Below are 27,419 nucleotides of genomic sequence, written 5' to 3'. Positions count from 1 at the left end.
AGCAAGACATTATTTTCTGCTGACTGTCACTGTCTGTTTCCTTGACCTCTTCTATGTCTCTGCTGGAGATTTGTTTCAGAATCCAATCATAAATCACAGGAAACAGAAGAGGCGTGCACAGTCAAAATCAATAAAGGTGCTACAGCTTCACAAACAATCTATTTTTTTAAAGTTGAAGAAAATCAGTTGGAAGTGAGTTTACAGTAATCCTGGTGGATGTGAATGCATGAATGTTGGAGAGTGTGTGTCATTTTGTCTTTTACTAAAAAAATCAGGGCTGTTTTTTTTCCAGGTATGTGTCCTACTTAAAACAACGCTGGAGTGGGTCGAGCTACCAACAATGGAAACAAATGATAAATGAGGATATCTCAATATGGTTGACTAAGGACGCACCCATCAATCCTTTGCTCCAATGTCTTAAATCAGGATAACTATACATTCAGGGATCAGAATCACGACAAATACTCCATGAATATACAATACATCGTCATTGCATTTCATGTAACACAGCGGCTCCCATACTTTTCGTAGCCTGCCTGAGATTTGCGACTTCCATCATCTCAAAGGATATTGATGTGAGCTTATTCACAAAAAAAAATTGCCCCATGTTGCAAATATTCCTGTTGTGCATTAAACTGACATCGCAGTCCCCTCAGAGGTCACATGGACATTTTTTTTTTTTTTCGCCTTTTGGAATAAATTGAGTATTTTACATTGATACAACTGTTTACATGTAGGAGACATGCTATTAATCGAGTCGCTCCTGTGTCCAGCATGTGCATCCGTGTGCGTGAGCAGTTGTCTGGCGTGTCAGTATGGACGGGGATTAAAAGTGAAACAGAGCCAAAACTCTTGTGTGGACAGAATTAGTTTGAAAACGCCATTTAATAAACGATAGTATGGATGTACCCTCTCGTGAACTCCCAGGGGGGTCCCGACCCCTAGTTTGAGAACCACTGTTGTAAAATACACACACTGAAGAACCACAGCTCTTTATCACTATAAAATGACTGTGACGAGTGTTGCCAAGTGTTACCAGAGTCAAGACTATAAAATGTTTGTAGTGATGTAATATATTGATAAACTATTATCATTACAAGTTCTAAAGGGTTTGTGTTGATGTGAACATCCCTCCTTTGGTTGTCTTTATACTTTATTCTTTACTTCTCTCTCCATCACACCCCTCCTCCTCTCTCTCCCTTCTCACCATCTCTCCTCAGCATCTCTCCCTCTCTCCCTCTCTCTCTCTCTGACCACACATCCTCCTGCTTCTCTCACCACACTGCTCGCTCCCCTTTTTAATTCCCACCAGTGTATTTGTACTGTACTTCGAACACTTAAACTAAAGGATGGTCAGTGAGCACCAGTGTCGTTGGGAGGACTCGGGTATTTCTCTGCCAACCTTTTAATCGCCAAAAGTGAAACTAGTCCACATCTTTTTTTTCTTCTTTTTCTCCACCTCCTCCTCCCTCCTTCACTGTCTCTCCAGTGTTACGCGGCCGCTGTGCGCGGATGGATGTGACGCGCTGCTGAACTGATGCCCGCTGCTGAAACAGTGCGATCTGCGTGCGAGACCTTCAGTATCTGCTGGAGCAGCTGGGAGAAGTTTGACTGCGCATCGTCTTGTGTGGTAAGATTTGCCAACTGCGGCTCCGCGCCTGTGCGGCAGGGCGCATCGGCGGCACGGACCAGTACTGTACACTGGGAGATGTAGTGGGACGTGTGGGCACCGGAGGAGAGTAGGCTACAGGGAAGAGAATAACCCCCGAGATCTGCTGCTGCTCCTGCTGCTGCTGGAGAGACAGACTCGTAGAGAAGCGTGGCCGGTGGTGATGAGAGGAGCAGAGGTACCGAAAGAGGGTGGGTTGTGTCTTTTTTAGGGGGTGTGGGCGCGTATGAGTCGTGCACGATGCTGGTGCAGGGTGCGCACAGTCACAGCAACAACACCGAGAGGGATTCACTGTGTGTGTGGAGTCCAGCTGCGGTGCAGGGAGGACTGCGGGATTACAGGGGTGCTGGATGTGGAGGATCTCAGACAGGGGTGCAGATCATAGATGTCATAGATGTGTGTGTGTGTGTGTGTGTGTGTGCGTGTGTGCGAGAGGCGTTTTCACACACGCGTTATGCTTTTGTGGTGGAAAACACAGCAGCTTAGCCTGTGTCCTGTCAGAAGTGATCAAGTTGTGGAGGAGGCAGATCAGTGGGGTTGAGGAGAGGGTCTGTACTGGGAGGGGGTCCAGCACAGAGAGAAAGAGAGGACACAGTGTTTGAGAGTCTGAGTTGAAGAAAGGGAACTTAGTACTTTGCATGATCAGGTTTTATTCAGACAAGCTGCAAACATCTGCAGGCCAGAAGTTGTGTTTAGAAAGGGGAATAGCACTTTTGGGTGCACAGGCATTGCTGCATTTGAGTGATTGCAATAGCATTTCCTTTTTTTCTTTTGTAGTGAAAACATCTGATTTAATAACCCTAGAGTGCAGATGAGTATTTGACATGCGAATGAATCCCTGCAATAACATATAGTTAAATTTGAGGCTACAATAATGAAAAATACAGCGTCTGTTATTTGACATTTATATAGATAGATACTTTATTCTTTAGTTTGCACAGTGTAGCTGCTGGGGAAAGATATGATTGACAGAAATGTAGAGTTTTTAAATAGTTAAATTCAGTCAAATCTGCTTTATTTTATTGATATAAACAGTCAGTATTGCTTGTGCTACAGTTAATGTATAATTTTGAGTGTGGGGACATCTCGTTTCAGGAATGGGTGATGGAATGTGCTACAGCTTTGCAATGAGGCGTCTGTGGGTCTGTGTCTTGCTTGCGAGCATCACCTGCCGTCTGAGGTAAGGAACTGACTCAAGCACTTCATAAAGTCACGTTTTGAATTATTCACCTCTGAGGAAATGTGAAATACTTTTTTAACATTCGCTCGGATGATGAATTACGGTTTTAAAAAATGAATTCAGGTTTTCTGAGGTGACACTGAGTTATTTCTTATTTTAAGTTTTTTTTCCCCTTCATCTCCTGAATGATCATTTGCTCTCATGTGCAGCCTCTCGCAGGATGTAACTGGAACTCCCAAAGAGGCAGAATTAAACGACAACATCACCATCTTCACCCGCATCCTGGACGGACTGCTGGATGGTTATGACAACAGACTCCGCCCCGGACTGGGAGGTAAGCCCAGTGCATATAGAAGTTTCCACACCTTCCAACCCTGTCACTGAGGTAATTAATGCAGTCACACATATGCTAGGTGAGAACTGATTATGGCATCGTGACAGTGTCTTGGACATCTCTCTCTCTAGTCTAATACACAGAATACAGAAAGCTCTAAATGAGAGAGGGACGTGTTGTCTCAGCGTGAAAGATTACCGTCCTCACAGAGAACAATGCTCCGCACTGCAACATCTGCCATCTGTCCGTGTTCATCAAGTCCTCCACAAATGATCAGCTGTGTAGACCTCCTCTAAGTATGATTTAATGGCACTGCGAGTGCCCGCCGAAGCACATAGGTGTGACCTTGAGAAAGCCATTACTGCTTTCAATAAAAAACAGCTCCATTGTTCTCAGCAGATACAGGCCCGCGTGGGCGAGAGCAGAAAAGTTCTCACTGATTCTGGTCAATACATTAAGTAGCCTAGAGAAAGAGTTTCTGTTCTGCAGCTCTGTTGTTTCACAGTGTTGCATAAAAATAAAACCCTACACTCTGCCTGTATCACACTGGTCCTGCAGATGTTTGTCCGGAGCTTCCTGAGCTGCACCGATAGATTCAGGGTGTAAGATTAGAGTCCGATGCATCCAGAGTGTGGTAGTGGATACAACAGACAGTACAAATGTATAGTGTGATTACAATATATTCCATATGGATTTTCTTTCTATATAGATGTGTTATAATCTATAAATCAACACCCTTATAAAGTTCCAGAGAGCACTTTATTTATTTAGTCTTAAAAAATACGCATCTAGTTTCATGTCAAAACACTCCACTAGGAGTCACCAAAGTCTAATCCAAGTCTTCTTACAGTATTGGGACTTGAAATAACTTTAATGCTATGCAGAAGAAATCCCTTTATATCTAAAATATTATATTATTATATCTCATTGAGTACTAAGTACAATCTGAATGGACAGAATGCATATTGCATTTTTCCCCTTCCTAAAATGTTCTGCTACTAAAGGGAGAAGAATATTTTAAACAACTGTAAATCTAATATATCTCAGCCTTGAAATAGAGCACGTTAAAAAGTACATTGAATCACCAACATTCGTCTGTCACATCATCTGAAGTAACAAGGTAAAATAATCTACATCCACATTCACTGCGACTGTATTATGGATCATTCTAATTTATTCACTTCTCTATTTTGCTGTACATAACATAGCTTCAGCAGGGAAAGTGTGGTTGAAAATGTCTCCACATCAGCAGTGTCAGTGGTAACACAGTGCAAAGCCTCCAGTGTATGTTGTGCAGTATTTAATGTAGAGCATTAAAGTATCACAATCTGAGCCTAGAGGTCACATTGTGTTCAGCAATGGTAGTTTAGCTTTAAAAATTCAAGCTCAGTCCGTTTCTTAACTGATGCAAACTTGAGCTGGGGCCTGTTATGAGTAAAGATTTCAGAAAGCACCAAGGCAGGTACATAAGGTGCAATGAAAACATCCCCTTCGTCTGCATTTGTTTATGGTCTGTCTGTTATTTAGTTAGTTTACTTTAACATTGCGAGATAGGACACTTTTAATATTTTGGTTGATTTCTCAGTAAATAATGAGTTAGTCTTTTTAAAACTAATCAGGCACATTTAGGGAACTGGTATCTGTCAGTGTGTGCAATGTGGTGCTGCTTGATTGACTTTAGGGGGGCTGTTGGGCCTTGGCAGAGATACTGTATATTCTCTACAGAGTATCATTACATTTTATTGTGGTATTAACTGGCTTACAGATGAAGCAGGTGGCCGACAGGCAGGCAGATGCCATCTAAAGACACAGAAAACATGAGGGGGAAAAATATGAGGGAAAATACAAGGAAAGTGGGGAACAGATGAAAACGAATACAACTACAGACTAAAAACTGTCTTGAGGGATCATGTTCGAAATCAAACTAGAGTCTGAGGAAATGTCATAGTCATAAGTCAGAGACTGATATTTTCTTGGGAAAACTCAAATGTAATTGTCACCAATTCATTACATGAATTACATCAGTACTGTATATGTAGCCCCCCTATCAATGGTCCAATATATTTTGAAGCCACACACTGTAGTTGCCAACAAGAGGATCGATAGGTTAGATGCTGCTGATGCGGTACAGATATAGACACTATCACAGCGTCTCTGGGTGTACCAGGTTCTAAACAGACATTTCAATGCTCAATGTAATACACTAAGCAAAATAAAAAGTTCCCGTAAAGGCTTACTGTACTCACTCTATTTTTTTACAGAAAAGGTGACGGAGATCAAAACCAACATCTTTGTCACAAGTTTCGGTCCAGTGTCTGACACTGAAATGGTGAGAACCTTCTTCTATGAAAATGAAACCACATTTTCTGCAGCGTGTGAAAGAGTCAGTTGTAACATAAAATGCACATTACGTAATGATACTGTGATGTTCTTAGATTCCTCTTTCTCCTAAAATGAGGCTCAATGAACATAATACAAAGAGAAGTGCATCATTTACGCTTATGTGGCTGAAGAGTTAAATATGTGTCTATTGTGTTATTTTATAGGAATACACTATTGACGTATTTTTCCGCCAAAGCTGGAAAGATGAGAGACTATGTTTTAAAGGCCCGATGGAGAGGCTTCCCCTGAATAATCTCCTGGCCAGTAACATCTGGACCCCCGACACCTTTTTCCTCAATGGCAAGAAATCCATCGCCCATAACATGACGACACCCAACAAACTGCTGCGGCTCCAAGACGACGGAACGCTCCTCTACACCATGAGGTAAGCTGTTCCCAGGTTGATCTTTAATCCTGCTTCGGACGACAGTAGGATAAACTGGTCTTTGCTAATCAGACTAACTGAGTCATGAGACCTGACGAGTGCGGTTTAGAAGTGTTGTGTAATCCAATAAGAGCTGGAGAACTGACTAAAACCTCCACCAGTATGTAATACTTCTATAACCAGGGTTTTTAAGAACCCTGGTGCACTTACACAGCTCACACACTCGTACTATACGCCTCAGTGGTGCATTGATGCGTCATCATGTTGTCCCCACACTGTATACTGGTGGTCAGAGGAACCTGAAATGTTTGCTTCCACCCAGTACTGTGACGCAGGAAACTGGAGGCTTCACTCCTCACATCACAGAAAACCTGCATGACATATTTGGCTTCTGACTGTTCCTCAACTCAGTCATAGTCTCCTTTTTACATTTTTTAAAGTACTAGTACAGTGTCTGTTTGGAATGGGCTGTTCTCTTGTCCTGTGTTAAAGCTCTGGAGCTAATGATTCCTTGTCATCAGTGAGTCCTCCTCAAATAGTTCTACAATATACTGGTACTTTGTATTGCTTTAGTGCTGGACGTTGTGTGCAGAGCTTTTTCTAAACAGCCTATGGTGCAGAGTGAAGGTAGAAAACTTTGTGTTCATCCTACCTGGTGTATCTTCAGTGAATATATATATATATTTTTTTTTATAAATTGAAACTTAATCTGATTTAATGTTCACGTGTGTGGTTTGTACATCAGTTTGAATGATTTATTAACTGCTGTTATATTTTCCATACATTGCATGTTGGCTATTTCAGAGGTCTGTTCAGCAATCGACACACTCTTTAGTCACAAGTTCACAACTTTTCTATCAAAAAGCTCTTTAATTCAGCTCAATAGAACACTTTGCAGCAAGTAAACGACCAGCCCCTGCAACACCCGGGAATAATAATACGATTCATAATTGGCAGATATTTTGACCGGCTGTTTGACCCAGTCACCGACCGCTGCTGTAGTTTATCCAAGGACGTAGATTAGGATTGAGGTCTCACTGCCCCGCCCCCACTGACTGCTACAGGCTGCTGGTTTCCTGTCCATCAAATCCTTATTAATATTGAACATATCGTATGTCCAAGTCACACCAGATTCGAGACTGCCCTTCTCTTAAGAATACATATGCAGAGACAGAAAGACGGAGACTTTTGTGGAATTAGTAGGTAAGATAAATGAGCTGCAATAGACAGGTGTCACTTAAGGGTTAAAAAATCATTTAATTTGTCTGGTTAAAGCATATCTGTCCACTCTTTAATGTTAACTGTGGAAGCTAAATGAGAGAAAATAATACGGTCCATTCTATAGAAAGTGATATTACATCTCAGTTCAGTGCTGGCTCATCATCTTATCAGGACAATGAATCCTCTAAATCAAATATTAACAAAGGAAGTTGGAGGAAATGGAGACGGCTGCAAGTCAAAAATGACTATTGATCCACCGACTTCAAAATTGCTACAAATCTACGGTTCATTTTCAAACACTGCGAGCCATTAGAAATGGGTTCACGATGGCCCGTTAATGCGTTTGTGTTCTGGGAACAAGGTTATTAGAGAAACATTTTATGCATGCATTACTGTGCAGTGCCCCAGCTCGAGTACCATGAAGAAATCTCTGAGAGGAAAGACGGAGTTTTGATGAAAGCAGTGCACGCCTCGCATGCAGTGTATTTATAGTATTACACAGCAGATAACCATAATTTCCTATTCATCTAAAACATAACATGTACCAGTGGACAGCAGTGCCCCTCTTTTGTTCCACTGGGTTATTCATCTGTGTGTCTGCAAGTTCCTTATGGGTCGTTATGATTTATTACAAAGTCAGTACCCTATACATTTGACTAATTAAAGCCATTCAGCGCAGCCCATTTACTGTAAAGTCCCTTATTGGATATTAGTCATGCTCAGAAATATTTCAGAGCTCTGTGCAGCTAGAGGAACCTGGGTGACCTGGATATCAGGTGGTAGATCTGCACTTAGATAATAACACTTGTTCTTATCTCAAATTAATTCTAAATAACCACTTCTACTCTACTTCCACTGACAACATAAAGGTATTTGTCTATAAGAACAGTTAAAGGTGCCATGTCCACATTGATTCTTATGTGTGACCAACAATCCAAAATGTGCTGAGGTTACAATGAGAAAAAACTGAGAAAAACAGTAAATTATTACATGTGAGAAACAATCAGTTAATCAATAATCATCTAATAATAGCCTAATGGAGACATACAACATGTTCTTCAACAGGGAATCAAGGTTCCAATATACAATACACAACACCAGAAATGTCCCTGTTAAGCTCCACTAGGAGTTGATATATGACATAACTCACTGAATGAACCAGTAAACAAAACAATAATGTGCTTGGTAATATAACACATTCAGTCCAGCCTCAGTATTTCTATTCTTCTTTTCACTATTTACATTTAAAGGTCAGTGTGTGTTGTTGTGTTCCATATTTTCACAGCTCAGGCAGCAGGTGGCCTTTCATATACTGAAATCACACTCCTCTGGTCCATTTAGATTTCATGTATGCAGAGTATATTTGCTTTTATCAGTGGTAGAGGACATACTGCGCTCTTTAGATTAAAGCAGCAATAGCACTATATTTACTATATATACACAAGAAAACACCCTGCATTCAAAATTTTACTTAATTTTGTTGACTGTCCAAATGAAAATAATTAATTATGCAGCATGATTTCTTTAAAGGTGATGTATTATTAAAGTAGACGATTAGTTGATTAATCAATAAGTCGATCTGCAGAAAATAACTAGTTTGTAAATCGATTAATTGCTTCAGTGAAACCATGAGAAGTGATCAATGACGCTTCTCCAGCCAACTTGTCAAACAAGTCGAGACATTTGGCTCTTCAAAGTTGTGGCTATTTCTTTATGTGTCATAAAATAAACAATTATTTCAAAAAAAATAAATCACTTGATTGAATGATCATGAAAACATTTGAAAACATCAACTAGTTACAACTCTGATCCTTGATTTGGTATATTTTGTTCCCCTCTAATTTCAACCTGGCATAGTTTATATCTTGGGATCCTGCTACAATCTGATACAAAGTTCTGTGGTTTTGAATGGAGCTTGGCTGCACAGCTGGAGATGAGTGAGTCAGCAGCAGGATTGTGCTGATGGGTCAATGTTTTTTTATTCTACAACACTCTAGGTGTTATTCTACAAAAACCCTTTACAAGGCAGTTGTATAATTTTATGTGAAGTTTTTTTTTAAAAAAACGGTCAGATACATCTAGTGGACTAAAAGTACTACATTTTCCTGTGAATTCCAAATTGCAGAAGAAAAAGTAGTAGAAAGTGAGTAAAGGTTATAGAGTAAAAAAGTACACCCTTAATTATAGTAATCAGTTTTTAAAGGAGACATTTGAATGACTTGTGGTCAGTGTCACACTCCTACTTTCTCCTGGCATAAGTAGGTATTTGTAAACATTTTCATAGTGACAGTAGCTCTGACTGTTATGAGTGTGGCCAGCAGAGGGCAGCATTAGATAAGGTTGTGTGGTTCCGATTTGCCTGTGTGGAGGCTCAGCAGTTACACATCTTCACCACTGCATGGGTATGTTTGTTCTCGGTTTTGTTTTCAGTAAAGCTTTATTTCCATTTCCGAAGACAGGTGGCAGCTACACTGCATAAAATAAAGCTCAAATATTTAAATGATTCTCAAGCTTATTTTTCCGGATAAAATTGTGTCATTTTTACTAAATAGGCATCACTATGGTTCCCTCTGGTGGCTCAGCTGCTCACTGTGCTGTGCTGGGAAAGTTTTACTCAGCTGTTAAATATCTGAGAAACACTGTGATTTTTATCTCTGTATACAAAACGTAGCTGAACCTACGCGGCAACAAAATATTCATATAAAAATGACTGAAGGATGAGAAGGATAATTTGTGAAAATGGTGATATAATGATGATGATCACATGATGATTCAATTTATTTTCTGCACAACTTCTCCTTTCAGACTGACGATATCAGCAGAATGCCCCATGCAGCTGGAGGACTTCCCAATGGACGCCCATGCTTGTCCCCTTAAATTTGGAAGCTGTGAGTAAACATAAGTAAAGTCTCTAAGTAAATGCACACAGTGGGTTCAAATTAAATAATGCAGGAAAAGTTACAGTGTTAATGTGTCATATGTGTGAGTTGCACATCATTGACACAAGAGCAAAGTCTTAAAGCATTTGAGGTCATCAGTGAGAGAAGTCACCTATAGGTTTGGCACGGCATCAGCTGCAGTGTCATTATCCGTGCAGGGGACACGGGGACGTATGTACCGTGGTGTGTCTGACAGCCTGTGTCCCTCAGGTGCAAAGCTATTGTTGTGGCAGAGCAGGAGATAGCCATGTAGACACGGACACACTGCTCCTGATTAAACCATTAATCATCGTGTCAGGGCTGCTCTCCTGCATCCTTCACTGCCTCAGCTACATTTAATGGGAAATATTTGAAACACACACACTGACACACAAAGCATTTACCACCAAGGTAAGATTTAGAAATCCAATCCCACACCTTCCACATGCTCAGCTAAACCACTCTTGTGGCTTGTGCCCAGCCCTCTAAGCTAGTTAGGTTTCCTCCCACAGCTCCAGCGGTACAAAAATATCTGATGAGCTCCTGTCATGTAAGCTTAAGATTAGCATTTAAGGTTTCCCCTGCCGCTGACGTCTGGAGGGTTGGCTCCGGCCTCTCTGGACTCACAGGCAGCAGGCCGCAGGTGTCATGACATTTAGCCATTCCCACACCCGCTTTGGTCACCTCCAGCCCGAGCTGATGGTGTTAATCAGACACCATGACCACATTGTACCTGACACCAAGCGCCCTTTGCCCATTAACGTATCTGGTAGCTCAGAAAGACAGAACCTGCCTGCAGTCTTCACCTGGTTTCCCGTACATACAGTGACGGAGATCACAGTTAGCTGAGGAACTTCAGTACAACTGCATTTATCCAATTGTGTGCAACAGCTACACCACACACAATTAACAGGTGAAGAAAGGAAACACACAAAGTGCATGTCCATCTGTTTATATGCACATTTTCAATTTATGAAAAAAGCCAGAGAAAAAACAACACAAAGGTTAGTAAAGGAAAGGTTAGTAAGCAAAATGCTGTAAAGTGCAATGAAAAGAGCCTTAGAAAATAAATACTGACGGAACATATGGATCGAAATGCACATTGATTTCCATTTTCTTTATCTGAATTTTCTCCCCAGCTGTTGCTCAAATGTACATTATTCAATGTCTCAGTGTTGCTGAAATTAAACCACTAAAAAAAAATAAACCATTTTAAAAACAAGGATTCATTCATCATTCATCTTTTTGTTGAAATAAATGTAACCTAAATTTTGAACTCATCCAGGAACCAAACATATTCATAAAAAAAATTTTACAGCATGGAAATGAAATAACATTTAATGCCGCAGAAGTTCATATGAATGTGTTGCACTTGTAGTTTGCTTTGCCTCCATTATTCATTATAAACAGTGAGGTTCTGGTCACTGGGCTGCTCTTCATCATGTGAAGCCTGATGCACAGTACAACTTCCTGCAGGACAGTATTATCCTCATGCATCAGATAGTGTAGTAATAAGTTAAATAAGAAGTTTACTTCTCAACATTGTACCATTTAAGATCATTTACTTGACTTAAACTGCTGATTCACAATAAATTTAAATTGTAATAAATATATTAATAAACTAGAATGGCACTCAGTAGTGTCCCCTTATGAAACTGCATTTAAATTCACTGGTCCTGATTTATATGCGGATCTAATCCAAATTGTACATGCTCATGAATATGAGTCTTCTAAACATGATTTTTTTTTTAAGATCCATTAATTATTCCCTGAGAAATCAATGCAAACATAGAATCTCGCAATGTTAAAGAAAGTGAAAAAAATCAGTGTGCGGGTCTGCACCTCCAGAAAAGTAGCAGTTTTGACCTAATCCTGATAACAAACTAACAAACAAATACAAATAACCTCATGGAGATAATACATGTAAATATCCAAAATATATACTATAGTATGAAAAGTCCTTCAAAAAGTGTTTCTATGATGTGAATGTGAACATTCTCTCTTCTCTCCATCTGCAGTGGAGGTGAGTTGGTTGCTGAAGAATAAGAAGCACTTTGTCGACCAGACAACTTAGAAATCCTGATGTGACAGTAAAAATACATCCCATGTAGGGTTATAAACTGGACAAGTTACAGTGGTGCAGTATATCCTGTTTTCTCCGACTCCATTAACCCTAGCTAATCCTCTGACCTAATGGACAGCACTCACCCACGAGCTGGAGGCTTTCAGAGCTCCGGTAGACCTGCCCTTTGCCGTTGTGTTAATCACCTCTGATGGACTGAACTCGCTCTCTGCTACATGATTATTCCACTGGAGCTCCAAACTGAAACCGAGTACAACTGTATCTGTGGTTCAATTAAGAGGAATACAAAACGAATATAGTGTTTCACTGACATGAAAAACTATTTTGCTGCTATTAAGTATTGGTCAAGCTAAAGCTACATAACCAGGTCTATAAGGTTTAACTGATTTATGGGGAAAAAGTAACTTCAGAGCAAAACAAATATGGAGGCGGGGCCGTCATTGGCAGCTGGTTGCACATCTGTGTGCAGTGTTTGGCACCGAAAAACTAAATACAAGAAAAAGAACTGTCACGGCAGAAGAGATGTAATCAGCATAGCTTAAACATTTTTGCTACATGATCTGGAGGTAAGTCGAAATAGTTTAAAATAAATGTTTTGTTGGTACGCAACATCTGGTTAATGACACCTCACCCGAATTGGTTATTGTAGGTTTCCACTCAATATTCCTTCGCTGTTCCTGTCACAGGACTTCATGTCAAAATCAGGGAGACCAATCCATTTGGTAACATTATGTCTGTAAATCCGTCACACTACAGGAGCATTTCAGTAGATTCATAAAGTCGGTTTATCATTTGATTGTGTTGTTGAAAAGTTGTTTTGTGAGCTGGTAGCTGCCAAGCTAACGTTTACCGTCTCGTGGTTGTAGCTTCGTGTGCAGACATCAGTCTTTTCATCTAATTCTCAACAATAAAGAGAATGTAAATATTTAGCAAAATAAAAAAGGAACAATATCAAACCGACTGACAATACTGGGAAGGTTTTAAAAATGGGGGCAGGATGAGTTGGTTAGTTTACTTACTTATTTTGTTAAAAGCTCAATTTCTGGACTTTTGTTCCACTAAGTAGACACAGACCTTAACATTTAAAGAGAAACACAAATTGATAAAAACTCAATAATTTATTTTATCTTCTAATACAGTGAACACTGACTGCGGTTTCTTCTGCACATTAATTAACTAGTACTCTAAATTTACACTTATTTATTCCATTAATTTCAGTTTCTCCTTCTTTCATCCACCTTAACCAATAAAACTGTGCCAAAATTAACTGAAAATTCCCCAAAATCTGACTCAATGAGCCCAATAGCTTCTTAATATATTTATATATAAATGATATTGCTGTATTTACTGTACAAGTATATTTAACATAAGTATCTTCATATTTGAATTTACCTTTCATTTCCCTACAGGCTAACTTATAATCAATATGCTAACTATGCACCTTCAATGATACAGCATATTTTCTGTCAGAATTATCATATGAACATGATAGGGACTGTCCCTGAATGTCAGTGGGTCAACATGCAGTACTTCCTGTGAACAGCACAGGTGTCATGTAAAGTCTCACTGTGTTTCTGTAAGTGTGACGTCCTGATTATAAAGCAAAGTTTTAGTTGGTACAAGCTAACGTTAGGAAGAACAGATGTTCAACACTTTCAGACACATGCAGCTGCTGATATGTGAGCTGAGGTCTGAGACAGACACAATGAATTTAGCTATAGTTTAGGATTTTTTAAATAATGATAGAACTGATAGATAGTAGAGAAGTGGATCACACTGCACGTGTGGTTAAAAGGTTACTTTGGACATTGATGACTACTGTAAAAAATGATTAACCTGCATTTCGCTTGCTTCGCCGGTTTAACAATTCACCCAAATGAATTGAGAATCAGTTCTAAGATGTGACTACATGGCCTGTTGTTACATTTATCAGTCTGTTGACTGAAGCTGCTGTGCCTCTGCTTCAAAGTTCAGCGCCAGACTCGTCACAGCAATGTCAGCCCATCGTTGTCAGTGAGAACAAACGCAACATGTCCGCTAAATCAAAGCTAAAATCAAAAGGTTCTTTTAGGAGATTTGGATTTTTTAAAGAAGGACGGAAAGGTCGAAAACAGTCGAACCGTACATGTGTCCTGTAGAATGCTTTTTGTTATGTTCATGTGACAAAGAGATTGTGTGTGTGAGTGAGTCTTCACAAAGGACAGTTTCACAATTTTTTATTTCATCCTAAAAACATTACACAGGTGCTCACACCAACACTGAACCAGGTACAAGAGCCTTGTTTCAAGATGAACTTATAGAATTGTTAAACAGTGTTTTGTGAAATTAGGTCAATAATTAATTTTATTTATATATGTCCAATGGAGCTACTTTATTAAAGTGATAGTTTGTAACACATGCTTATTCATTTTTATGCCAAGAGATGAAGGAATAAGCAACTCTGTTGATGTTTGACCTTAACAGCCAAACAAATACACCTCTCTCTTCAGTTCTCCTTGACATTTAAATAGGTAGATCAGGGAGCAGCTAAGAAATAATATGGCAGGGTTGTATCTCTAGTTGTTCTACTTCCTGTGGTGTAATTCCACAGCAGAGCACAACGGTGGAAGGATTAACATTTGGATGTACTTCCAAGGGAAATAACGTGAGGTCTGCCGTAGCATGTAAGGTTTTTAATTTGGCCAGGTAATGTTTATGTGGACGTTTCATCATAGTGGAAGAGGATGAGTATCTGGAAGAAGTAGAGGAAGAGGCAGAGGTCAAAGTTCACCTGTCTTGCTCCTGTTGCTGATTTGAGGAAAAAGCGCTGTTTTGGGGTCAGTCCGAGCCTCAGTGTTTGTTTCACGTTAACAAAGCCAGGGATGTGTACACATCAGTTTTTCTTTTCAGTACGCACTCAAGGAACAGACAGCGAGAGATGGTACCATTCTCATCACTGTGAGCTAAATATGAAGTTGAACCCAGCTGCTGCGGCTCAGCAAACTGGCTTGGTTTAAGCATAAAGACTGGAAATGAAAAACAACTGACCTGGCTCAGTCTAAAGGTAGAAATCCACCTACCAGCACGTCTAAAGCTCACAAATCCACATGCTACAGGTCATTTGTTTTATCTGTATGAAAACTGTAAAAGATTCACACTATGGATGTTCATCTGCAGGACCATTTCTTGGCAGTGACTTCCTGGAGACTTGAATACATAATATTGGGGAACTTTACAGACAGGGGTTTGGCAGTTCAGCTTGAGCTCTTCAGAACTAAGATACTGAAATGTCTCATTAATATTACCTGCGTTTTTTTCTTTGATTGTCTCATGTCAATATTGACAAAAATCTCACTCTCATAGGGATTAACTACCTGGGTAAATAAAGGTGATATTGATATTGATATTTAAAATCAATCAAAAACAACAGAATGCAGTCTTTAAAGACAAGAATGGCTAGTTTAATACATAATACATATTTTTTGCTGAGGTTGAGCTCCCTGAAATGTTCATCTGTACACAAAATAATTTGGGGGTTTAATGGTGATATAGTTGTGATGTATATTTATTTTTTATTTATATGTCACAATAATTTAAGTTTGCTCACAACGCCTGCAGATGTGAGTGTGCTGCCTAACAAAAAATGTTAAATTCCGCTGCTGATGTAAATCACTTGTACAAAGACGTGTTTGAGACAAAGAGGAGTGTCTTTGAGACAATAATCCACAGACTGGTTGGCTGGGGTCAATCTAAATTGCTGTGAAGTCTTCTAACACCACAGTTGCTGGATTAAGGCAATGCTGTTAGATTGGACACTGCAGTGCAGTACGACTGAGAGAGACACACACAGATTTAGTGCAGCTACAGTACAGCGTGTGCAGTTTGACACTGTGAGCAAGTGGGGCGGTTTTTGCATTTTGCAGTGCTTGCTGGTCTTCAGAATGAACACATGTTTTTATTCAGTGTGTATTTGAAATTCATCTGTATATTAAAGCAGAAGATCTTCATAATGCCGGTGTACTAGCAACTCATCTAAAAAGTTTCCTCATGACCCTGTGAGGAAACCTAGAATCCGTCAAAATGTGCCAACATTCACACATAAGAACACACCATTAGTAACATCTGCGAATTGTGATACACTCAGTGATTACATCAGATCCAAACACCAGCTCTTAACAGTGACACCAAGTTAATCTCTGTGTAATGAAGCAAAGTGGGTGAAAGGTCAAGTGTTGTATCACAGCCGTATAACATCTTTTAGCAACATCTGAGAAGATGGAGGAGAATAGAATATCACCAACGTGGGAATGATTTAGAATATTTGTGGGGAACAATGTAAGAGAAGTTCTTATCATGCTGGAGAATTACTAATTAGAGGAACAAAGGTTTAAAACACCTTAATATACGGTGCCTGAACAGAACAAGACCAAAGTTATTCTTAAGGAATAAGGCTGATGTTGATTTATCTTTTAGTTTGTGGTCAATAAAGTCCAGAAGAGACCAAAAGCAACAATGAGTTTATCAAACAAACAAGTGTAGCCAAAATCTTTTGTGACCACATAACAGTTGCACTGACTATATATGTGTTATAATGTCCACCAAGGCTAAGTTATTTTGTCAGTGGTGTTTGTCAGGCTGTCAGCAGGATTACACAAACTGACCTAAAATGAACTTATTGGCTGTGTTCAATATCCCCCACTCATTCACTACCCCCTACTCACTATATAAGAACTTCTGTAGAGGACTATATGATTTCATCTGCATCAGAATGCTTTGGGACATTTATATACTTTATTTGTAATACATTTATAAATTCTAAATGTTTATTTTACTCTTATTATTAATACTTATGCACATTGAATTATGATGTTTAAATGTAGAAATAAACTTGCCTGCTGCAGTTTGTGCTGTGATCTGCTGCTCTGCTCTCGTTACATATTTGAGAGCCACAATTCTTGTGCCGATATAAAAAATAACAACAAAACTACGCCATCGGAAATATTAGGGACGTGCGCTAAAACTGACTGGGAATTGCCGGCAAATACAAACCTGTCTGTCCTCACGGTGATTCAGATTTTTCTGATGAGAATAAGAAAGAGTATAATTGCCAGAGAGAAGAGGCTGAGACATGCTTCCCTCCATCCTCTCATCTCTCTGCCATTTTTTCCCTGACATCTCCGCAAGCGCAATGCATGATGGTATATATTGCTCACTTAGTGACCATCAGTTTTACACTACATATCACGATGCATTGTGGGATACAATGAGTCCACTATATAAGGTATAAAAATGTCACTAGACATTCAGACAGCAGTACATCATTCACTATATTCTTAGTGAGTGATGGACTAATGGATAATGACCTGGATGTATCTGAGTTCAATACATGTGGGATATTAGTTTATTTTTACGCACCAGTAGATGTAGAAATAAATGACCTGTGAGAGTTTACCTGCTGGAGTTCAGAGGTGGAGCCCGCAGCTGTAAACTAACATGACTATAAATGTAACCCTTACAAAATTTCATTCACATAACTTGTCATTTGTCAAACTCATCTTTTCCTGAGAGGAAGCAACAACAAAAGCTCACAGCGAACATGAACATAATAAACTGAACATGCACCGAGGCTGGAGGGCATTAACTTGGATTTTATTACTTTTGGCCACTGCTGTCTAAACGTGTGTGGGTGCACATAGTCAGTGTGTGTTTTTGATTTGACAAAGATTTGTTATTTTTTTGTTTTAGTTTTTTTTTGTACATCAGGAGCAACTTCAAGGTGTTGCTCAAGAGCACTTTGACACACATGGGGAGTGGGTCTCAGACTTTCTACCGTAGAGGTGATCTACGGAACCTGGAACTGAAACATCAACCTTACTTCTCCATCTACTGCCACCCATGTGGCTCCTATCTGTGAGGCGCAGTTAAAGAAAGTGATTTCAGTGGCTGTTGTTAATGGTCCATATTTCAGTATGGGACCTATTTACACTGGATCATTGTCTAAATGAAACAGACCAGGTATCAGCAGGACGAGAAGCATCATTTAATGAAGCTGCTGTAATAAGACTGTGATAATTAATCATTCTAAGCAAAGTAAGAGGACCTTACATTTAAATTGATTGAGTCGCATGTGCAGATATTAAATGTCCATACTCTAACTATATATTACAACAATTTTATTCTTTTGCACAAAGCCACAACAAATATTGACATATGAACATCTTGTGGTTAATTTGTAATAGCTACTGTACAGCCTTGTGTTCCTTTCAGAATATCTAGATAGTTTATTGTTGATAAATATGAAGATTATCTTCATTATTAATCAATTGATATTTTTTTTGTGGTTTCTTTTGAGAAAAAAGTGAGATTGGTGCATCCCTCATAATTTTTTTTTACTCGCATTTTGCACTTTTTAAAACGTACTTAAATGATCCTTTTTATATTTTCTCTTTTTGTCTACTTCCTCACTGTCATTCTCTCTTTGTTAAACTCTGTCACTGTTTGGCCATAGGTCAGCTGTTGGGTACCATGGGTATTAATGAAGATGTATTAATCTGCACCACTTTAACATATATGCATCCATTATCTATACCACTTATCCTTTGAGTGTCTCAGGGGGAGCAGGAGCCAATCCCAGCTGACATCGGGCGAGAGGTGGGGTACACCGTGGACAGGTCGCCAGTGAATCACAGGGCCAGCATACAGAGACAAACAACCATTCACACTCACACCTACAGACAAATTACCAGTAAAAGTGTCCCCAGTCTGCATGTCTTTAGACTGTGGGAGGAAGCTGGAGTAACCGGAGAAAACCTATGCAAACACGGGGAGAGTCAAACCAAGCGCAAAAGGGCTAACCTCTGTACCCCTGTGCCACCCTTATCCGCTCATATCAAAAGATAAATTAAGAGATTAAAATAAAAATGTAAACACATTTTTAACAGCAGGCCTTTGATAGATATTCAATTTTCTAATTTGTGTTAATCTGTCTGTGTTGTTGTGTCAGATGCTTATCCAGTGTCAGAGGTGGTCTACACGTGGACACAGGGAGCAGCCAAATCGGTGGTGGTGGCAGAGGAAGGGTCTCGGCTCAATCAGTACCATCTGATTGGTCAGACTGCCGGGACGGAGGACATCTACACCAGCCGAGGTACAGTGAACTGAGACTGACTGTAGAAGACCAGGCCTCAGATATGGATGAGTTATCCCTCAGTGTCATACACATAGCTATTTTCTTCTCTTAGCTTTTATGTTGTTTCATCCCGAACATTCTCTCCTCTTCAACACCAGTCACAAGCAGCGGCTTCAGGCAGCTGCAGGGATTTTAAGCCCCTGCTTCCACCCCATTTTTCAGCTCTGTGTTATTACGGCGTGTGCCAACCAAAGATGTTGTGAGAAGAAAATGTTTTCAAATCAAGCGGGATAGAGACAATGAATGAATCACAAGGATTTGAGAATGCCTCCCACACATAGCCAGCTGTCTCTGGGGCTGCCAAGAGAGGATAGTTGCTGGGGGGTGGGCAAAAAAAAAAAAATCACTTATCCATGGTCTGAGCCATTGGGTCTGTAGGGTTAATCCGTACGCAGGCCCATCAGTTGTGCTTTTACTGAGTGACGTCACAGCTCAGGGAGTGGCTGCTCCGGCGGAGACATGGGTAGAAGGGGGGGGCAAGCGGCATCTGCTTAATTCTGTTATGTAAAGAAGTATGATAATAAATTGATGCTGCTTGTTGGGATTGACTTTATTACATGGGAGGTGTTCATATAGCTGTACTTTATAGTGTTGCTTTATCCTGCCTGAGAAAGATGGTGTTGACAGTGGATAATGTAACATTAACGGTTAAGTATTTCTGCGCAGCGGGAGAATTCTGAGCTCATGCTGGTGAAACACGCCGACTCCAAACGCTTAACGACTTCAGATTAGCACATAGGTTGCTAACTCTCTCCCCACCCATCAGAGTTCAGATCAGTTAAAGAGGGTGACACACAGAGCCTGCACGGCCTTAATTAGCATTGCTAATCTGAGGTGCAAACCCTCTTTAACAAGCCAAGAATAGCGCCGCAAAGTGCTCCCAGTGGGCGAGGCTGACCTTTGACCCCACAGGTTAAGCTGAAGAGGATGAAAATACAGACACAGGAATTGAATTGATGATAGGCAAACCTTGTAACTTCATTACATTACACACATCTGCGCTTTCAGATCAAAATGGAAAGCGGCAAAGCTCAACAGATGGTTTCGATCTGTACTCACCAGTTGACCAACATCGCCGCATTGTTCTCTGCTATGAATGGCAGTTCCCCACAGGCACTCCCAAAACTGAGCAGTAAAATAATCCACAACCGCATTTTTTCACGCCTCGGAGATTTCCATCCACTTTGAAGCCCAGCAGGCGGTCAGATCAGAGTGGGGTTTGCCCGGTCGTGCCACCACAGTGCAGGGCTGCTGGATAGTAGTCCTTGGAGCAAAGGCGACACAGGTGTCCTTTTCATTAAGGACATGGTGCTTGTCGTCGCATCGCACAGACCATCCAAACTTTTTCTCCGGTCCCTGTCAACCCCCCTGCGCTTCAGTCATCTGTGCATCTGCTTGTAATCACCGCTTATCCAGGTCTGTTTTAGTGCTCGAGCTCAGGCAAGGCAAGGATGTATGTCCCCAATCAAGTGTGGCCTGGCCTGACAGAATGGGATGGACTGTCTGCTGCGCACACACACACATACGAACGCACACACACACACGCATAGAAAGAGAGAGAGGCAGAGACAGAGGGTGGCCGAGAGAGAGCGAGAGAGATATACAGGATGCAGATTGTGACAAGGGATTAGTGAGACAGAAAAATCCGATTTTGCCAGGAGAAAGCAGCAGTCATCTGTGGATTTTCTATAGTTTATCAGACTCCATGGCTCGACAGGATTTTTGAGAAAAAAAATCCTTCCAATGCAATCTTCGGTTGGTTAACAGGATATGAGGATTTCTCCACCAACCTGTTTTTCAAAAATTTAGCTCACCCTCTCACATTTGTAGTCTGGCCTGGAGGTTGTCAATTAAAGTGTATACGTTGCTACTATGCAAACAGCCGCTGACTGAAGTAGATAAAAACACAGATTTTTAATAAAAACAAGCTGAAGCCACATTGTTTTAAAAAGGAAATGTTTGAAAGAGAGAGGAACCCTCTTTTAAAATTCTTAGAACACAAAACAAGACAAGGACAAAATCCCGTATTTTGCTGGACATTGGTCAGTGTAAGAAAATGTTGTGCCTCTTTCAGCTGACATTTCATAGTAGAACAATCACAGTTAGAAGTAATTCATTGCATTATTTATTGTTGTGCCTCTCCTACTTGTCAAAAAGGTGTATATACTAATTAGCGTATTCATTAGGTCATTGGAAAGCATTTGCATTCTGCCCAGGTTTACATCAGCTCAATGATGTTTGGTTAGTGTGATGTTCACAGGATGATGCATAGTAAGAAGTAAATGTTTGCTGGTTCAGGTGGAGGCATCGTGGAGGTGTGTGGTTTATATTATATTTGTATAGATTTCCAAACAATTGCTCTGAGAAAAAAATCCGTTCATCTTGGGATTTAGCATGATCAACGGTCACAAAAGACGGAGTTTGTGAAAGACCTGAGTAAAAACTAATTTATCAGTATTCTATCAGCTAAGACAAAACAGTTTCCAGATGTAACAGGACTTTAAATGTAGTATCTCTGAAATATACCTTGTGTTTTAAGTAAGACAATGTAATTTTCAACTTGGTTCAGTTTGTCCTCTTATAGATACATAACATTGAGGGGAATTTTGTATCACATCTATACTCCACCCCCCCCGTTCATTAGATATTATTTTCTCCAGTTTTACTACCTGCTATTTTTGTTGACATTCAGAATTGGGACACTGTCAGAAAAGTAAAAGGCACACACTCTGCTGTTTTCTGCAGGTCAATACACCGTGATGATGGCTCACTTTTACCTGAAGAGGAAGATCGGTTACTTTGTCATCCAGACCTACATGCCTTGCTTCATGACCGTCATCTTGTCCCAGGTTTCCTTTTGGCTCAACAGGGAGTCTGTTCCAGCACGGACTGTCTTTGGTGAGTTTGTAAACCACAGACACATTATTAATATTTGTAACCTTATATTCATTGGTAGATATCTCACTACCATGAGCATCTCGGACTAAAACAAGTGATTCATCTGCCACACCTTCCCTCTCCCTTAGTCTCAGTCAGTTAAGTGTTTACCTATACAGTCTATGGGATTTGTGAATCTCAGTGAAAACAGCAGCAAAACGTATAAGGCTGCTTTTTTTGTGGTTTCACAGCCCGGTAGTGGGCAGGGGACAGGTGTGTTTACAGTATTTGTGCGTTCAGAAGATGTCACAGCACAGAAAAAGATATGTTTAAGTTAGCGTGTCCACCTGTGGGTCATGTTAACATCTCTGAAATCGGTCCTGGAGCTATCTTGCTATATGAACATTGGGAGGGCCCATGGTTTTACAAGGAGGGACTCACATTCAGAGGAACGAGTACCAAGAGCTTTTACCAAAAGAACAGAGAAGCTTAGATCACAAAATACCATATCCTCTATATCTTTACATAGATAATAGCATCTGGTTACATTATTAAATGATTAAAATCTCCTATCTAACATTTAAATTGTGCCCTGAACAATATTTCAATAAAAATGAAAGTAAAATTTGAATAAAGATGCAAAACATGCATCGCCTGATATTTTATGATCCGTCTATAATGCAGTGAAATGTGCCCTACTATAATTGAATCTGTTGGAACAACTGAGTCTAGTTAGAAAAACTGACCCAGTTTCCCTTCCCACCAGGTGTGACCACAGTGCTCACTATGACAACTCTCAGCATCAGTGCTCGAAACTCGCTGCCTAAAGTGGCTTATGCTACAGCCATGGACTGGTTCATCGCTGTCTGCTATGCCTTTGTCTTCTCTGCACTCATTGAATTTGCAACAGTCAACTATTTCACCAAGAGGAGCTGGGCCTGGGATGGAAAAAAGGCAATGGAAGCCCAACAACCCAAGGTATTTTCTATTGGTGTGTGTGTGAGTGAGTGAGTGTGTGAGTCTGTGATTCTGAGAGTGTGAGTGTGTGTGTGTGTGTGTGCGCGCTGGTATTAGGGTTTTGGAGATGACATTGATGCCACAACCGACATATGGCCTTATAAGGCGGATACAACTATCATGTTAGCAATTGTATTTACACCTTCAGTAAAAGTTGAGTTAATGTTCCTGGCAATCTGATAAGTAACTTCAGCACTCATTCTCCTTTTAGAGAAAATGCTCCATGTTCCCCAGCTAGTCGCTAACTCTATGTACTCTTTGGTGCTGCAGATACGGTACAGTTGGTTTTACCAGAATTAAAAAGTAAAGTTGCTGCTAAATGCTTCACTGTGTTCCCTAGCTGTTCACACACTTTGTTCTTTTGCAGTTTGGTACTTGGCAAGTACCTTATGTTGGGTTTATCAGAGTTTTGCATGGTGCAATGGTTGGCACTGTCAGGGCCGTGGGCCAGGGCCTTGCTGTGTGGAGTCTGTTTTGCTCTGCCTGTGCCAGGTTAAGTTAACTGAGGACTCTTAATTGCCTGAAGGTTTTAATGTGAGCTTGAATGGTTGTTTGTCCCTATATGTCAGCCCTGCAATGGACTGGTGACCCATCCATAGTTTACCCCGCCTCTCCAACCCTGCTACTCTCAAAGGATAAGCGATAAAGGTTGCTGGTTGGTTGTTTGGACGGATGGTGAGGTTCTTCATTGAAAACAGCTGCCTGCTGCAGCTTAAATGAGGTTGAATAGAGTGTAGAGACAGAACCACAACATTCAAGTTGCAGGCTGTTAAACTACAAAACAATGAGCTAAAAAAAGCTATCGCAAAAGATGGAACCCTCTTCAAGAGCTAAGGTCCAGTGTCTGTGACAGGAAGCCCCACATTTACATCCACAACCAGGAACATCATTCTATTAGTGATTCAGTCAGCAGCTCAGTCCCATCAACCATCAACAACACACAAATTCACACATTCAGTAATAGAAAATAACCTTTCTATTTCCAACATTGTTGTAACACAATCAGCTAACGACACAGCAACAGGCTCTGTTACTCTCTTCTCTGTGTTACTTCCTTAAAGCAAAAGAGCAGTGGGAGGCGACGAAAGGAGGAGTGAAAACGTTTATGTAAAGTAAGAGATAAATTGGGCAAGATGTAGACGTTTAAAATGGTGGATCAATTAATTCACTGCTGAGTGTGCCAGTGTTGTGGCAGAATGTCAGTTCATTATTGACCGAGCACATTGATCCCGACTTTCGAACACCTTTCACTGGCCATCTCTTATTGTTATCTTTGTTTTTTCGTGTGTGTGCCAATGTCATTAATTTAATTCATTGAATTTGCAGCACTGGATTTGTTCAGAGTTGTGTGTACTTAAGCTAAATCAATGTATTTTTCTCCTCTGCAGAAAAAAGACCCTTTGGCTCTGTCTAAAAAGCCAAACAACACATGCTCAGCCGGTGTGAATTATACCACCAACCTTACAAAGGACACATCTATCTCCACCATTTCAAATAGTACAGCTGTTCAGCTCAAACCCTCTGAAACCAAGGCCCCAGACCCCAAAAAGACTTACAACAGCGTGAGCAAGATTGACAAGATGTCCAGGATAGTGTTCCCAGTCCTGTTTGGGACTTTCAACCTTGTTTACTGGGCCACGTACCTCAATAGAGAACCAGTAATCAAAGGGGCTGTGTAAGCTCTGCGATGCCAGGGCACTTAGTCCTTGTATCATAGATGTGTTTTCTTAGGTCATTGGGTTACATTGCATGTCTGTTGCATCAGGAAAATGTTGCCATGTTTGCCTTAGGATTGTACAGATAGGATACACAACTTTTCCTCACAATTTTTAGTTTATCTCATTTTAGAACACAGTCACAGATTTAGGTTCTGCCAAATTCAGATTTATTTTTAAGTTTGGCATTTGGCATAATATTTTTTCCTTGAGTCTACAGTAGATGATGGTAAACAAGGCCAAATGCTATGCAAAAACAAAATTTGTACTGTTACTCAAAACTGGCTTTTATCTTTGTAACTCTTACTTTGTACAAATGGGCTGGAGGTCCAGGAATGCAAGCCTGGGCCCAGGTACATGGAACTTTGCTTCCTTGTTAAAAGCAGTTGAATAGCCATGCTAAATGTGTTGCCTTCAGAGTGTGATAACTCATTATGAATGCACTGAAATCTCCTGCAATTAATTTTTCAGAAGTTTTTAACTTTCATTATACTTGTCATGATAAAGTACAGATGCTTTTTGCTCACCTTTTGCTACTTCTCTGAATCTAGAATGGCTAGTTTTCAATTAATATTATTTTTCTGTTTATGTAAAGATGGCCAGACTTCAAGCTAAAGTGATAATGGCAGCTTATGTTTCTACGTTAAGAAATCATGTATGTACGTTTGGTTGTAGTTGAAGAAACATGTACTTGTATATATGCCCTGCTTTTAAAAAAGCACCACTAAGCCAGTAAAGTTAGCTTCAATGTTATGCGTATACAGCAACACAGTTTTACTCTAGTCTAGTGCTTCATTGACTGGATGTTGAAAAAAAAAAGAAAAAAAAGAGCAGACTAGCTTAAGCTTTAGCAATTTTGACAGAATATATGATGCTTTTTTAAACATTTTATTTTATAGATAAGTTTGTTTCTATGAGCTTTTATGACAACTTGCAAATATTCTTGATACACATGGTTTTTGTCATAATGAACTTATGTGGTTAAGAGATTGACCTGAGCTGAACAGGTTATCAGTCTTATCAGAGACAAAAAGTCACAATGACAAGGTTGTTGAAATTTAAATGTTTATCATTTTAAACAATGTTAAGGTTGCTAAATTTAGGGTTTCAGGCCAAAGTGTAAGATCAAATATTGATATCAATTTGTCAATGAAGACTACTTTTTTAAAAGATTAGATTGACACTTGGAGAAATGTGCTTATTCAGTTCTTTCCAGGAGTGAGAGGAGAAGATTGATACCACTCATATGTCTGTGCTATAAATCTGAAGTCATGGTCAGTAGCTGGTTAGCTTAGCTGAGTATAAAGACTTGAATAAAGGTTCGTCCATTGAAGGAGCCAATTTTCGAAATATGCTGATTTGCTTATTTCCTGAGAGTTAAATAAGAAGAACGATAGTATCATGTTGATGAACAATAAATACAACAATGCTTAGCTTATCATAAAGAAAAGAGGGAGTGGCCATCTCAGACAAAAAGACTTGCACCACTGCTCAACATTTAACGCTAACATAGCATTAGCTTGAATGCTATCAAGGAGTTACACTATATTTTGAACTTGCATTGAACTAAGAAAAAACTGCAGGTCACAAACACAACTTGTTTTTTATTTTATTTCAGTTATTGTCTCAATTTAGGTCGGAATAAGTTGTGTAATTATTGACTTTAACTTGTGTTTTGAGGAGGATTGCTTTACCTTGGAGAGACGGTTTCCTCCCTCTTAAAGTCTTCATGCTGAGATAAGATAACTGCTTTTGGCCCGTAGCTTTAGTGCACAGATGTGAGAGTGGTTAGTATTCCTTTGCTGGAAACAAATTTAAACTCGTAAAGTCGAGCGTTTTTGCATGATTGTCACAGCGATGGCTGCATGCACAACATACACTTGGGCAGAGTTAGCTTCGCTGTCTTCGTATTTCTCCGAGATTGACATCTTAAGCCTCTTGTCCGTGTGGCTCCATGAACAATTGACATATGAGCATGATCTACTCATGTGACTTTATGCCTTCTGTGTGGCCTGCCACAATTCAATACATCTATGGAGCACACCAGTTGTATTGTATTATGATTATTACATTTAAGGGAATTTTAGGTAGAGGCTGTTCTTTAAATGCAAATATCTGAAGCAATAAATAATGCTCATATGAATAATGACTTCTTTTTAGGTAATATGTTCTCATTTGACCTTCATTTTGTTGATGTCTTTTTATCCAGATTTGATCCTTTTGGCAATAGTCTTTTTCTATCTATGGTAACACTCTGATTCAATTGAGCCCTTTCCTCTTTGGAAGCACAGTTCTCTCTGACCATATTTATTTATTTTTCATTTTTTTTAAATGTATCTCATCTTATTTAAATTGTCTTTTTATGTAAAAGGCTGTGCTGACCAATGGGTTTGATTGAAACCTTAACGCCTGTTTCTTTCTAAATTGTTATGCATACCGGATTCCAAATAAAGCTTTCGATGACTCCGTC

At 39.9% G+C, this 27,419-nt stretch overlaps 2 protein-coding genes across 5 annotated transcripts in view; one reads left to right on the top strand and one right to left on the bottom strand.

The window, feature by feature from the left end:
* The window catches only part of gabrb3 (gamma-aminobutyric acid type A receptor subunit beta3), a 50,555-nt gene extending 29,677 nt beyond the window's left edge, over positions 1–20,878 (bottom strand). For both annotated transcript variants that reach the window (XM_035177426.2, XM_035177427.2), the window contains exon 1: positions 20,400–20,878. In XM_035177426.2, coding sequence (XP_035033317.1) covers positions 20,400–20,494 — 95 coding nt within the window. In that variant the 5' untranslated portion in view covers positions 20,495–20,878. The remainder of the gene's footprint in view (positions 1–20,399) is intronic.
* On the top strand, positions 1,258–27,419 carry gabra5 (gamma-aminobutyric acid type A receptor subunit alpha5). 3 transcript variants are annotated; one of them, XM_035177431.2, is made up of 10 exons: positions 1,258–1,630; positions 2,765–2,849; positions 3,059–3,183; positions 5,445–5,512; positions 5,730–5,950; positions 9,977–10,059; positions 19,155–19,298; positions 22,086–22,238; positions 22,984–23,195; positions 24,623–27,419. In XM_035177431.2, exons 2-10 carry the CDS (start codon positions 2,767–2,769, stop codon positions 24,911–24,913), a joined length of 1,380 nt encoding a protein of 459 aa, XP_035033322.1. In that variant the 5' UTR covers positions 1,258–1,630; positions 2,765–2,766; the 3' UTR covers positions 24,914–27,419. The 3 variants fall into 3 exon arrangements, with proteins under 3 accessions (XP_035033322.1, XP_035033320.1, XP_035033321.1); XM_035177429.2 differs by having other exon boundaries at positions 1,258–1,860; XM_035177430.2 differs by lacking the exon at positions 1,258–1,630 and adding an exon at positions 1,934–2,041.

Source organism: Hippoglossus stenolepis, chromosome 14 (genome assembly GCF_022539355.2).
Source record: "Hippoglossus stenolepis isolate QCI-W04-F060 chromosome 14, HSTE1.2, whole genome shotgun sequence".
NCBI classification, from domain to species: Eukaryota; Metazoa; Chordata; class Actinopteri; order Pleuronectiformes; family Pleuronectidae; genus Hippoglossus; species Hippoglossus stenolepis.
This window is presented reverse-complemented; position numbering and strand designations above follow the sequence as displayed.

What these genes read in the sequence shown, in the direction of transcription:
- gabra5 (XM_035177429.2), top strand. Translation starts at nt 1,833, where the DNA reads ATGAGAGGAGCAGAGGTACCGAAAGAGG. An exon ending in GGACATCTACACCAGCCGAG is followed by an intron (nt 19,299 to 22,085) that starts GTACAGTGAACT and finishes TGTTTTCTGCAG; the next exon opens with GTCAATACACCGTGATGATG. An exon ending in TGGAAGCCCAACAACCCAAG is followed by an intron (nt 23,196 to 24,622) that starts GTATTTTCTATT and finishes TCTCCTCTGCAG; the next exon opens with AAAAAAGACCCTTTGGCTCT.